The 13489-nt window shown below is 54.5% G+C and overlaps 1 protein-coding gene across 1 annotated transcript; it reads left to right on the top strand.

Annotated features, from left to right (window-relative positions):
• The first annotated feature begins 11092 nt into the window (after window positions 1–11092).
• CHC_T00000259001 (hypothetical protein) lies at window positions 11093–12655 on the top strand. Its single transcript, XM_005719249.1, has 3 exons — window positions 11093–11598; window positions 11704–12211; window positions 12281–12655. Exons 1-3 carry the CDS (start codon window positions 11093–11095, stop codon window positions 12653–12655), a joined length of 1389 nt encoding a protein of 462 aa, XP_005719306.1.
• The last annotated feature ends 834 nt before the right edge of the window (window positions 12656–13489 follow it).

Raw genomic sequence — 13489 nt, forward strand, 5'->3', positions numbered from 1 at the left:
CGCCGCGCACGGGCTCGACACTTCGAATGTCGGAACAGGCTTCGCACGCAGCTACGCCTTCGGAATCTGCACCAGAACCCGAAGTGCGATTCATGCCGCATGTAAATGTGGCTGATCTCAACGACAAACAAAAGGGGGTTTTTACCTCCATTCTTCACTTAGAAGCTGCAAATGTGATGCATGGAGACTCTCTATTGCGCATGTTTGCAGTTATGTTTCCCCCGGCCGACCTTTTCTCGAAGGAACTCTGCGAGCTCCCGGCCATCTATACCGAGTTGGGCAACTTTCTCGACGCACATGGGGCAAATATGCAGCAACACTCATCACGCCGCATCATGATGGCTTTAGCTCACAACGTGTATGAGGAGCAGGAAGATCGGCAGGCCGCTATCGAAATTGTCTCAGAAATAATGGCGGCAGGTCGAAGAATGAGAGCTGACCTCTCTCCAAGAGAAAATAGTCGTCGCTCTGACTCACAGGCTCCAGTCTTCCACACTTCCGCCGCCAGCGCTCCCTACCGCGTCGCGCACAATGTTGCCATGCATCTCAAGGACAGGGACAAACAGTTTAGTGGCGCCCTAGGTGAGTCTTGGATGGAGTTTGTCGACGAATACATGCAACTTTGTCGCGACTACGCTCTATCCCAGACTCAGAAGCTCCAATAATGCACAATCTGATGTGTGGAGACGCAAAGAGGTTCTATCTTGACCGTGTCGATGGCTACGCGACATCCTTCCAGCAAGCTATCGACCTTATTGAGAAGGAATATAACTCGCCAGTGCGACAAGCCCGAGTGAGGAACTACTTGAACAATCTTTGGGTCTCGACTTTTACTACTGAAGGACTAGACGAGTCCGCCGCACTGTCTAAGATATACATGGTCATTACCAAATTGTCGAGACAAGGGCCCCTTTCTCATCGCGGCGACGCTCACAAGGTTGAGTTCTTCCGTAACGCAGTTGTTGGGCCCAGCTGGTCTCATGAACCGCTGAGCAGAGTGGCGACACATAGCTTGACGTTCCAACAGCTATACGGAGAACTCCAAGCAGCCCTGCAGCTTCAAAGGGAAGCAAACCAGGCCATTTTGCGAGATGCCGCGACGAAGTCTAAGGAGCTACGTAATGAAGACGATGTCCCAGGAATCCTATTCGCCGGTCAGACGCGGTATGCCCGGCACCCGTCCCGCAATCGTATTTTTCGCGGTGCCCGAAGTACGAGCACGGTCTCCCCTAGGCAAAGGCCTAGCTTTGATCCGCTTAGCATCCAAGGATGCTTCAATTGCGACGACAAGTCACATACTATTCGTGACTGTCCCAAACCGATCAATGCAGCTAAATCTGCCGCGAACAAACTCGGCTACTTTCAAAAGAGGAAGAACATGGGAGATCGAGCAGTGCATGTAGTTCTTGCCCATCTATGCCAACAAGTTCACGGCTCTTCCTCGTCCGTGGCGCAGGAAGGTGAAGACGAGGAAGATGTTCCTGAATATCAAACAGATCGAGAGATAGTTGAGTGTATCCTGAGGGACTCTAATGAGTACGACGTCAACTTCACTTCACAACGTGAGGTGCAGAACGATGAAGAGGTAACTACTACGTGCCCCTCACAGCACCTAAGTCTTCAAGAGGAAGACGAAGATGGATTTTTCTTCGTCGTGTACGACGGGGAGGAAGCATCAATACAAAAGTGCGAACACAAATCCGGCGGTATCACGAAGGTCGAATTCGTAGGCGCATGCATTGATACAGGAGCTCAGAAGTCTGTTATTGGTAAACAGCAAGCCATGGCTTACTTCAGACACATTGGAGAGGAGTTCAAACCGACCACGCAAAATCGACCCGCCAGGTTTAAGTTTGGTAATCGTCGACACGTAGGTCTGGGTCGTGTTCAGATTTGGATACCCATCAACGAGCCACGTTCTGTGCCCTTGTATCGAAGTAGTAGATGTGGATGTCCCGCTCCTTCTTGGCTTAGACTTTCTAGATGAGTATAAGATGAATGTCGATACAGCCAACGATATGCTCGAGTCTAAGAGTCACATTTGGTCATTGTCTCTCACGAGGAAGTTGGGACATCTCTACCTGGAATGGGACTACGAAACCTTCTTCACGTCGGAAGAACTACGCAAGTTACACTACCACCTCTTTCATCCGGAGTCTGGGCGCCTTTACGCGATGCTGAAGCGAGCTGACGACTCTCATACGACTCCCTCCGATCTCAAGGAATTGGAGAGGATCGCATCGGAATGCAACGTCTGCCAAAGAAACATGACTGCTCCTAGTCGTTTCTGTACGGCACTACCTCCAGAATATGTAGTATTCAATAGGTGCCTGTGCATGGATATCATGTTCTTAGATGGATGGCAGTCCTGCATATGGTAGACAAGGATACGAAGTTTAGTGCAGCTGCATCCCTCCCCGAACAGACCACCGACAACGTGTGGAATACTTATCTCATGATTTAGGTTGTCCCTTACATCGGGCATACGGTTGAGATCCATGACGATCAAGGCCCTTAGTTTCGTTCGAGGAGATTCCTGTCATATATAAGCAAGGCTGGGATTCAACTGAGCTTATCTGGCGTCTAGAGTCATAACAGTTTGGGCGTAGGAGAACGGTACCATTCCGCCAACCGCAGTCGCCACCGGGTAAGCCTTCCGGAGCTCTCCGTGAGGGACATAAGCCATCGGAGGGCATCATGGTCCGTCCGGACGGTGAACTTGGTGCCTTCAATGTACGGCCGTAGTGTGCGTACGGCCCACACTACGGCAAAGCACTCGCGTTCCGTAGCGCTGTAGTTGCGCTCACTATCGGACATTGAGTACGACCAATACCCCACGGGGCGCCAGTCGTTGGCGCCTTCGTGTTCCTGGAGCAACGTACAGCCCAGTTGATAGGCACTAGCATCCGTGTCGATCATGTACGGCCGACCGTACCGCAGCAATGCTAGGATCGGCGGGGAAATCATCCTCTCCTTCAACGCTTCGAACGCTTGAAGTTGCAGCTCGGTCGGGTCGTCGAAGTTGGGGTCCGCGTCCTTGCGCGTCATGTCCGTTAATGGGCGCGCAATTTTCGCGAACCCCTTCACGAAGCAGCGGTAGACGTTGCACGCTCCGAGGTACGAGCGCACCTGCGTCAACGGCCTCGGAAACGTGAACGTCTTGAAGGCGTCCGCCGCCGCTTCGGCGACGCTCAGCTTACCTGGGGAAATGACGTGCCCCAGGTAGTGCACCCTCGGTTGAAGGAAGCTACACTTCTTGAGCTTGAGGGAGATTCCGGCGCTCCTCAACAAGCTCAAGACAGTGTCGAGATGCTTCGCGTGTTCTCCATGCGTACGGGAGAACACGATGACATCATCCAGGTAGACGAGGCATATCTGCCATCGGACGCCAGATAGGATGATGTCGAGGGCACGTTGGAAGGTGGCCGGTGCCCCTTTTAGCCCGAACGGCATACGCAAATGGAGAAACGTTCCCATATGCGTAGTGAACGTGGTCTTGTCCCGGTCTTCCGGAGCGACGGGGATCTGCCAATAACCGGAATTGCAGTCCATCGTCGTGAAGACGGCTGCATCTCCGAGCGAATCGGTGCAGTCGTCCATCTGTGGCAGCGGATACGAATCCGCTGCCGTCTTTGCGTTGAGACGCCGGTAGTCCACGCAGAACCGAAGAGAGCCGTCTTTCTTCGGTAAGAGCACCACGGGGGACGCCCACTCGGTTCTCGCGGGTTCGATTACCCCTGCGTTCAACATATTGTTGACTTCCTTGGCGACCATCTCACGCATAGCCGGCCCCTTTCGGTAGGTCATTGAACGTATCGGCTTCGTACCCGGTTCGAGGGGAATGCGGTGTTCGGTCGCTCGGATCGTTCCGAGCGCCCCGCTCCACAGACTCGAGTGCTTACGGAGCATTTCGAGCACGTGGCCCCGGAACTTGTCATCATCGATGTATGACAAGTCGATTTCTTTTTCCCAATCCTCCGGCGGATTTTCGGGATCCTTTTTAGAGGCGGGTGCCGTGCCCTCTTCCGGCGGCGGGCACTTCGACGGTCGGCCGTCCGTACCGGCTCCTCTCTCCTCAATGGTTGCCCCCTCGGCGGAGCCTGGTCCACCAGCTCCTGCCGTTCCGACTTGATTGGTCAAGTCGGTGAGGTGTCGTAGCGCGTGCGCGATCGCCTCGGCGATGCGACGTTCGGGCGTCAAGATCGCGAGGGGGTTGCGCTTCGCTTATCCCACGACGGTGTGCTTCGGAAGCCGCCTTTCCTGTCACGAAAAGTTCGCGACGATGACGTCGAAGGTCTGGTTCGGCAGGACCTCGACGACGCCGTTCGTCAGCCTCACTCCATGTCGGTGTTGGAGTGACGGCTTCGGCTCTATAAACACGAGGTTCCTCCTCCCCGTCGTAGTAACGCGCACACGGGCCTGGGACCTCGCGGGGATGGTAACCCAGCGGGCGACTCGGATCGCCTGCGGGGCTTCGTCGCGTGCGTCAGCCCGGTTTGTCTGACGTCCATGCCGCCTGGTTGGGGAAGTCGGCTCCCCTTTCCCGTCGACGATGGCAACGGAGCCACCCTGGCGGAGCTCCAACCGTTGAGCTTCGATGTCGATACTTCGTACGTGTGTATCGATGAAGGCCGTACCAAGGAGGACCGGTACAGCGAGCTGGTCCGCCACGACGAACGGAATTCGGAACGTCGTGTTCCTCAACCGCACGGCCAGACGTACGACGGCCGAGAGCTTAAGCGGGTTGGTATTCGCGCCTGCCAATCGGGGCAGTGGCGCGTCGCGGATGACGTACCGCGACCAATCGGGAGGAAGGTCCGCCTTCCTCACCAGAATGTACCCCGAGCACGTATCAACGGCGATCGTGCGGGGCTTGAAGGCATTTCCCTCCGTGGCTATCGAGCCGAGGACGTTGTAAATCTTCGACGTCATAAGGCAAATGACGCCGTCGACCACCTTCGGCGTGCCCGGCTCGGCGAGATCGTTCCGCCTGGGCCGCCGTCGCCGGTTCCGACTTCTCTTCCGCGTCCTTCGGCCTTGGTCGCGGGGCGCCCTTCGGTCGGCCGCGTCCCCCCGACAAGTCGCGTTCGTACGCGGCTTGAATTCTTCTGGCGGCCCCAGGTCCCCCTGGGTCGGGCCGCCGGCGCGTTCGATGCGCTTCTTGTTAGGCACTTGGCTCACGGTTGCCACAGTGCCCTCCTCCATGGGCGCCGGGCTCACGGTTGCCTCAGCGTCTTCGTCCTTTCGCACCGAGCTTACGGGTGTCTCGGTGCGCTTGTGCGGGGTTGAGGGGAATAATATCGGTAAACATTCCCCTCCCCCGCCGGGGACAAATAGGGGCGGGTCTAGGTTGGTGTGACAAGACGGTTCACGCGACCGCGCGAACGTAACCGTCTTTACGGGGTTTTCGAACTACCCGAGCTGTCAGTGCTATTCGCTTGGCTATCGTTAGCTAGCGCGTCGACGGATCCCTGGCCGCGCGGATGGGGACGGTTTCCACACCCCGACTGGGCATCTTCTACGAAGTAGTCGGATACTTCGTGGCCTTGTATTGCAACGTCCGGCCGTTGCAATATTCGAGGGGCGGAGAGACCGGGCTCTCCTCCGCCTCCTTCCGTGGGCTGGGGGTGCGTCTCCCCAGCCCAGTCTTGGAGGTACATGATGGCGTTCTGTACCCCTTGGGGCAACGGGGGTCGGCCCCGGTCGCCTCGCCCATCTCGACGGGGATATCGCGTATCCATCTGACGAGGGTCACGTCGATCCCTTTGATCGGTCCCCGGGTATCAGTACCCGCCTTCACGAGGGGCAAAACGGACGCCCCCACCCGATCGGCTCGGGTCACCTCCACGCGGGCCTCGGTCTGCCCGCGTAGACTGCTGGATGAGATTGCGCATTCCGGGGCGCGTCTCCATCTGATAGCGGCAGTTCCTGTACGCCGTGAACTGACGTTGTTCAGGCGACAGGAACGGGTACGCGTACATGGCGTGGTCGTACGTCCGGCACAGCCAACAAATGTACGCGCTGCCATCGGTCGACGCGAAAGTCGCCGCGTGGCGTGCCTCCTCATCGGTGAGTCGAGGCACGTTAGCCAGCCCGCGGTCTCGTTCTCGACGGGAGATATGCAGCTCGGTCATGTTGTGGTTCGGACCACCCGTGGCCCTCGGCGTGTGCGCGCACGCCGTTGCGAAGCTTCCGGTCGAACCGGTGGAAGCTGGCGTGGGGGGTCGGCCTCCTGCCCGGTCGAAGCCTCGCGTACTGAGGTCAGGGTCGGCCTGCCACTCATCTTCTCCAATGTGGAGGGCGGTCGCCGGCGAATTCGTTCCGTGCGACCTTGGAGTTCGGACTCCCTTCCCTGCCGGCTTCGGGTCCGGCAGCGGCAACCCGCGACGAGCGCGGTAGGTTGTAACCTCGGCCATTGCGATACGGCGAATCGTTGAGAGTTCGGTCTTCTGTTGTCCGGGCAACCTTTGCATCGTCTCTGCCACTGCGGCCCGGGTCGCAGTGGACAACCCGCGCACGAAGTAGTGCGCGAGGGCTTGTTCTGAGAACACGGCCGTGCATCGGAACGCGGCGGATTCCAGCCGGTCTGCGAACGTGTTCTCGGGTTCGTGAGGAAGCTGTCACGACGACGCGACAGCATAAAACGCTTCCCCTAACACGTCGTCGGTAAGGTAGCGTTTGATATATTAGTTGACGAGACCAGGCCAGCTCGTATCGTCGTGGAGCTGGCCGGCGCGGAGGCCGCGCATGGTGTAACTCGTATACAACCGCTCCGCGTCTCGCTCGAGGAAGTGAGCGAAGACACGGACTGCCACACCTTCGGTCAGGTGCTGGGCATTGGGGGTTATCCGGATATCCTTCAGGAACGGGAGTAACTGAATCGCGTCAGTACTGTCGAAGCTCTTCATCGTGGGACGGAGCCCACGGCAGCGTTGGACGTACTTCGCGATCCGTCCCGCGTCACCCGAGGTAACGAGCCTCGAGGTGTTGTCCAACCGATACATGCGGTAGTTCGCGACGGCGCTGAGTGTCTCCTGTATCATGGTGTGGACGGGCTCGAGCCCCGGTTCGGCGGGGCCCAACGTTCCGAACGGCGTGACGGGCAACGTTCGGACGTCGACGGGGCCGGGATGCGCGGTAAGATCCGCTGGCTGGTAGCCGCCCCAGCGAGGATCGAAGGGGAGAATCGGTTCCCTTGATCCGCGGGCGACTCCTCCACGGCCACTGTCGGGTTCGTTCGGTACCCGTCGGGACTGCCGCATGCTTCCGGATGCATACGGCTGGGCTTGAGTCTCGGACGCGAAGTTCGCGTCCGCCGTCGGCTTGATGTCCTCCGCCCTCCGACTGGTGACGGCTCCAGTCGGGGGCCACTCCTGCGCTCCGGATGCGCCCGGAGGAACAGTGGCACCGGGTCCACTCGAGGGGGCTCCGGGCGGCCTCTCCCCTGAGGTCTGTTCCATCTCACGGGCACGGCGGCGCGTTGAGTTGAGCTCCGCCGCCATGTGCGCGAATGCTCCCATATGTTCGGCTGATGGGAAGGGTTGCGGGTCGCGTCGGACCCCGGAGTTTGCACTCGCGGGTCGACCGGCAACGTCCACGGCTGGGGAACCGATGCGCGCCTCTTCGACCAGTACCAAACGGGACTGTAGCTGGTCGACGAGGGCGCGCAGGTTCTCCAAGGACTAAGTTACGCGCTCAAACCTTCCTTCGCGGAGGGAGTGCAACTCATCCATACAGTGGGCGTAGACGCTGTCGGAGACGTCGATACGGAGGGATGTTCGGACATCTTCGATATACTCCGCGATGCGATCGTACATCGCGCGAGCGCGTCCTTCGGAGAAGTCGGGCGACGGTTCGCGGTCTCGAGGACCAGCGTCGCCGTCGCCGACTCGGACGCAGAGCGCGGCCTCTCGCACATGGCCGGGCTCCGAGCGAATCGAGGTGGGATATTCGCCACTCATCTCGACGCGTACGGACGCGGAGGTAAACGATAGTCTTCTCGGTTCGATCTTGCGAGTCTTCTAGGTCGGGAGACCACTGTAGTATAATCACCCCCAACGACGAGGGGGGTAAGTACTGACAGTTCGGAAAGACCCCGATCGGCGGGAAGACAGAAGCACGGCCCACCCACGGTACCGAGCACGGGCTCGAGGTAGCGGTGGTAGAGCGGGATCGGGGAGGACGCGCGCACGCGCGAGCGGTTCTACGCCTCGACGCCCCGGAGCGGTACTGGGTGACGATCCAGTACCGACGGGCGGAGGCGGAGCCGGCTCGTGGGCGTGCTACGCGCGTCCTCAACCAGCGCGCGGTGCGACTCCTAGGTAAAACGGACGGGAGTACCTAAAGGTAAGCGGGCGGACCAAGGTGGAGGATCCTTGACAAGTCCGTGCTTGTCGTCCTCCACCGCCGGCGGTCCGCTCATATTTAATGTACATTGTAGTCTATCACGACTCTACAGTAGTGCCGGTCTACCGACACCGTAACGCTGTCAGCCGGCGGGGCTGACAGTTCACGTGTAGTACGCGTCCCGTACACGTGGAGGACACGTGTGCGCGCGCATGGCAGTAAGGCTCGTTGCCTTACTGTCCCTGATCCAATCCTAATCTAATTTCCCGGTTTGGGGTTATACCACATATCCCCGTCTACCTGCTCGCGCTTCAACTTGGTTGTTCGTCTCCGTCTTCGTGCTGTCGTCTGTCGTTTCTGTTGCAGCTTGGTCGTAGCAATCGTTGTGTGAGCTGTGGGTGAGCCTTCCGCTAGTCGAGAGCAAGAAAGTCCCTAGTGGCCAACGTACTGTGTAAATCCAAGACGACTGCCCTTCGATCGCGCCGGTGATCGTCGTAGCTATCGATACCCTCGCTCTTGGCGAAAGGCTTGTGCCATTGGAAATCTGACTTGAGCGAGGGTCCGACCAAGAATCGTCGAGAGACGAAGCACTGATCCTCCGGGAGGATCACAATGTACTGATCTAGACGATCCGCACTCTGCCTTCGGGAGGTGCGTCGGCGGTGTGGGTAACGCTCTCGGTATTAGCCCTATAGGTGCGACTTCGGTCCCTTGGGTGAAGAGATTACGTGCCTAAACACTGAACTTCTCACTATACTTGTATAAGGTCGCGTACCTTGATTAAGTTCGCACGGAAGAGGTTGCCCTAGGCGTGATTGTGAACAAATCATACGAGTACGACGAAGGCAGTTTCATTCTGGCGTTGTGGGAAACCTCTCTGAGGCAGTACCGTATCAAGTTTGGACAAGCCGATTTCGATTGCAGGGACCGTTCGCGGTAGTGACCAAAAGTCCTCGTTCGTCTACACGCAAAGTCGCTGTGCTTACTCGTGTCACGTTTGATTTAGTTTGCAGTCGAAAGACCCGCACTGGCCGACATATAGTGGTAGCGCCCTAAGGTATTTTAAGAAGAATACGCTTGTTCCATTCCGCCGGGAACAAGCACCACGAACGTTTCCGAATAATCGCTACAAACTTCTTATACGGGTGGGCTTCCCATTGTGTTGACTATCGGCTAACGGCTTGGGATCCCGAAACAGAAGTCCTTGTATGATGTTAAAATCGAGGTCTTAAAAATTTGCCGCAAAAATTCGTTAACCACTAGGCCACGGGCGCTGGCTTCTTGGTGTCCCCTTGGGCGCGCTTACTATTTCAACACTCCCCCTCGACCAAGGGACGCCAAACACACGGCGTGGGTCACTGCACAACACACAGTCAGGTACGTTCCCAAGTGTGACACAAACAAACAAACATTGCGCCGCCCAAGGGCACCCGGTGAGAATCGACCTCACGAATGGTAGCGTAAATCTGGGCCCATAACCTGATGTTAAAATCGAGGTCTGAAAAATTTGCCGCAAAAATTCGTTAACCACTAGGCCACAGGCGCTGGCTTCTTGGTGTCCCCTTGAGCGCGCAAACTATTTCAACATTGTATACTCGAAGGGTACATCCATTCGGCGAAATAGATGACCAAAACTCTGGATCGGTCAGAATCGAGAAGCTGACCGCATCTAACTTTTACATCTGGAGCAGAAAATCCAGCTACTGCTAGCTCTCCGAGATGTCTATCAATACGTTTTTAATGATATACCGGAGAATACGACGTCAGATGACCGGAGAAAGTGCATTCGTGGTGATGCAAAAGCAAAGGCAGTCATCGGACTCACGCTTTCTGATGACTACTTGCAACATGTGCGAGGGTGTAGCAGTGCGAAAGAGACATGGGAGGCAGTTCTGAATGTGTTTGAGCGTCATACTTTGCTCAACAAACTGGCCGCCCGTCGCGATTTTTACACTGTATCCATGCTCCCATCCGAGAAAGTGCTCGTGTTCATCAATCGTGTGAAGCAACTCGCTGCCAGATTAGCAGTCAATGAGTTTTGAGATTGACGATAAAGAAATTGCAATGGCTGTGTTATTCAACACAGCGAATGGCTTGCCTCCACGATTCGATAACTCGATTGTTGCTCTTGACGCACTTGGCAATGAAGATAAAGTGTTTGGACTCGAGTTTGTGAAGAGTCGTCTGCTGCAAGAAGAACAACGAGAAAGCATGAAGACCGCTTCTGCTTCATCACCACATGCACCTGCACTTGTCAATCGTGTGCCTATTCGACGCGATATGAAATGTACGAATTGCAATAGACATGGGCATACTGCAGCGCGTTGCTGGGACAAGAACGTGAGTGGGCGCCGACCTGCACCGCCAGATGGGTTTCGGTCACGCAACACTGGCTTGAAGTCAAGTGCATTTGTTTCTCGGGATGAGAATTCCACTGCTGTCTTTGCTGAGAGTGATTTTACGTGCCTGCTTTCCACTTCTTCTTCAGAAAGCAAAACAGCAAACTCGGGGTGGCTTGTGGATTCCGGTTTCATTGCCTACATCACATTTGATCGTTCTCTATTCGTTTCTTAAGAACAGATGCAATCTGGATCAGTCAAGATGGGCACAGAGGCGAGAGCTAATGTCGCTGGTCACGGTGAGGTTGAATTCATGTTGAACGTCAACGGTACTCCACATCCTTTGCAAATTGTCAAACGTTTTGCATGTCCCTGATTTTGGATACTAGCTACTATCTGTTAGCCAAATGGTCTCAAAGGGATTGCAAGTGTCATTTGAAAAAGACAAATGCATCATTACCGCAGGACCAACTTTGGTCGCTACAGCGAATCAAGTTGGAGATTTGTACTTACTTGACGTGATGAATGAAACTCTCTCTGCTCACGTAGTTACTCTTCAGACGCTACATGAACGCATGGCCCATGTTAATGTACAAGGAATCGCATCAATGATTCACAATAATGTAGTAAGTGGCATCAACGTTCGTCAAAGCGATGTGATCACTGCAATATATCCGACGTCTGACAATCACTCTTTCATTTGTCCTGCGTGCGTGTTTGGGAAAGCAACGCGATCAGTAATCCCGAAACAGCGATCATCGTCTCGAGCACAGAACTGTCTTGACTTGGTACATTCTGACGTCTGCGGTCCACTCGAAGTACAGTCAGTTGGTAGCTCGAGATACTTCATTACATTTGTAGATGATCACTCAACCTGGGTAGTTGTGTACACGATGAGAAATAAATCTGAGGCGTTTGCAAAATGCAAGTTGTATGAAAAGTTGGCCCAAACCCACACTGGTCGCAAAGTAAAGGTGCTTCGCACTGATCGAGAGGGAGAGTACTTGTCGAAGGAAAGCAAGGCGCATTTAGAATTAAACGGTACGCAGCACCAACTCACAACGGCGTACAACCCTGAACAAAAGGGTGTTGCTGAACGTTTAAATCGAACTTTGATTGATTTTGTCCGCTCTATGCTTTCTCATAAACAGGTCAGTAAGCGATTCTGGGCCGAGGCTCTTGCCACTTCGATATATGTACGCAATCGAGTTACTTCACGCGCTTTGCCCGTTAATACAACCCCGCACCACATTTGGATGAATTCCACTCCAAACGTTGGACATTTGCGAGTATTTGGGTCAAAGTGTTGGTATACATTACCAAAATTAGAGCTCCGTAAGCTTGACTTGCGAGCGCGTGAGGCGATGTTTCTTGGGTACTCGCAATGCAGTAGGGCATACAAACTTTGGGACGGAGAGTTGAATAAAATTGTTGTGTCACGGGATGTCAAGTTTGATGAATCGACATGTGGGATGCATGACATTCCTGCACATGAAAGTGATTCAACAAACTCTGATGATGACGTCGTATTGCTCGATGGCGACAATGAGAATGAAGGCGATACCCCAAATATGGATGAGGTTGGTTCTGAAAAGGGTGAAGTTTCGGAGGAGGTTCTTGAAAACGATGGCGCTCGATCTGTAAGTGAGAATGATGATGATGAAGATGATGTACCTCCTCCCGTCGAAACTCCGAATGTCACCGCTCCAACTCCGACTCCAGCTGTACGAAGATCGTCTCGAGTCAGCAGACCTCCCGCATCATGGTGGAGGAGCAACTTTGCAGCTGCCCTTCTTTCACATGCGCATATCGCTATTGAAGGTTCCAAGACTTTCAAGCAGGCAACCAACGGTCCTAGAGCTGCATTTTGGCAAACCGGCATTGACAAAGAACTTTCCTCGCAGACCAAGAATCGGACTTGGAAACTTGTTCCTCGATCTGAGGCGTCAAACATCTTCACATCTCGATGAGTATTCAAGGTCAAGCAGCTGCCTGATGCAAATGGAATATAGTTGAAAGTGCAAAAGCCAGACTTGTTGCTCGTGGATTCCAGCAAGTAAGGTCTTGACTATACTGAGACATATGCCCCTCTCATAAAGTTTACCACTATTCGTCTACTTCTTGCCTTAGTTGCTCATTACGACCTCGAACTTCATCAGATGGATGTCGTGACGGCGTTTTTGAACAGCGACTTGGATGAAGACATCTACATGGAGCAACCCGAAGGGTGCATTTACAAAAGCAAAAGTGATCACGTGTGTAAACTTTTGAATCCTTTTTCCGGTCTTAAACAAGCACATCGTCAATGGCATGACAACGTAGATGATTTCCTAATTGGTGAATTGGGATTGGAGACTTCGCGTAGTGATGCGTGTCTCTACATTAAACGCATTCGTAACACTATCATGATGATTGCACTTTATGTCGATGACTTGTTACTCGCTGGTAGTGATATCAATGCCATCAAATTAATGAAGGGGGAGCTCCACAAACGGTTTGAGATGAAAGACCTTGGTGAAGCAAAAGTCTGCATTGGTCTTGAGATTCAAAGAGATCGCACTGCCAAGGCTTTGAGTCTCACTCAAGCTAAGTATGCATCAAATGTGCTTGAGCGATTCCGAATGTCAACTTGTAACCCCTCTCTGACTCCAATGGAACAAGGTCACACAAACACGATTTCTACCGAAAAAGACTTCGAAACAAATGCACCGTATCGTGAGGCAGTGGGCTGCCTTATGTACTTGATGGTTGGCACTCGTCCAGACTTGGCATATGCGATTGGAAAGCTTTCTCAACATTCTGCC

Source organism: Chondrus crispus, genomic scaffold (genome assembly GCF_000350225.1).
Source record: "Chondrus crispus Stackhouse genomic scaffold, scaffold_476, whole genome shotgun sequence".
Classification (NCBI taxonomy): domain Eukaryota; phylum Rhodophyta; class Florideophyceae; order Gigartinales; family Gigartinaceae; genus Chondrus; species Chondrus crispus.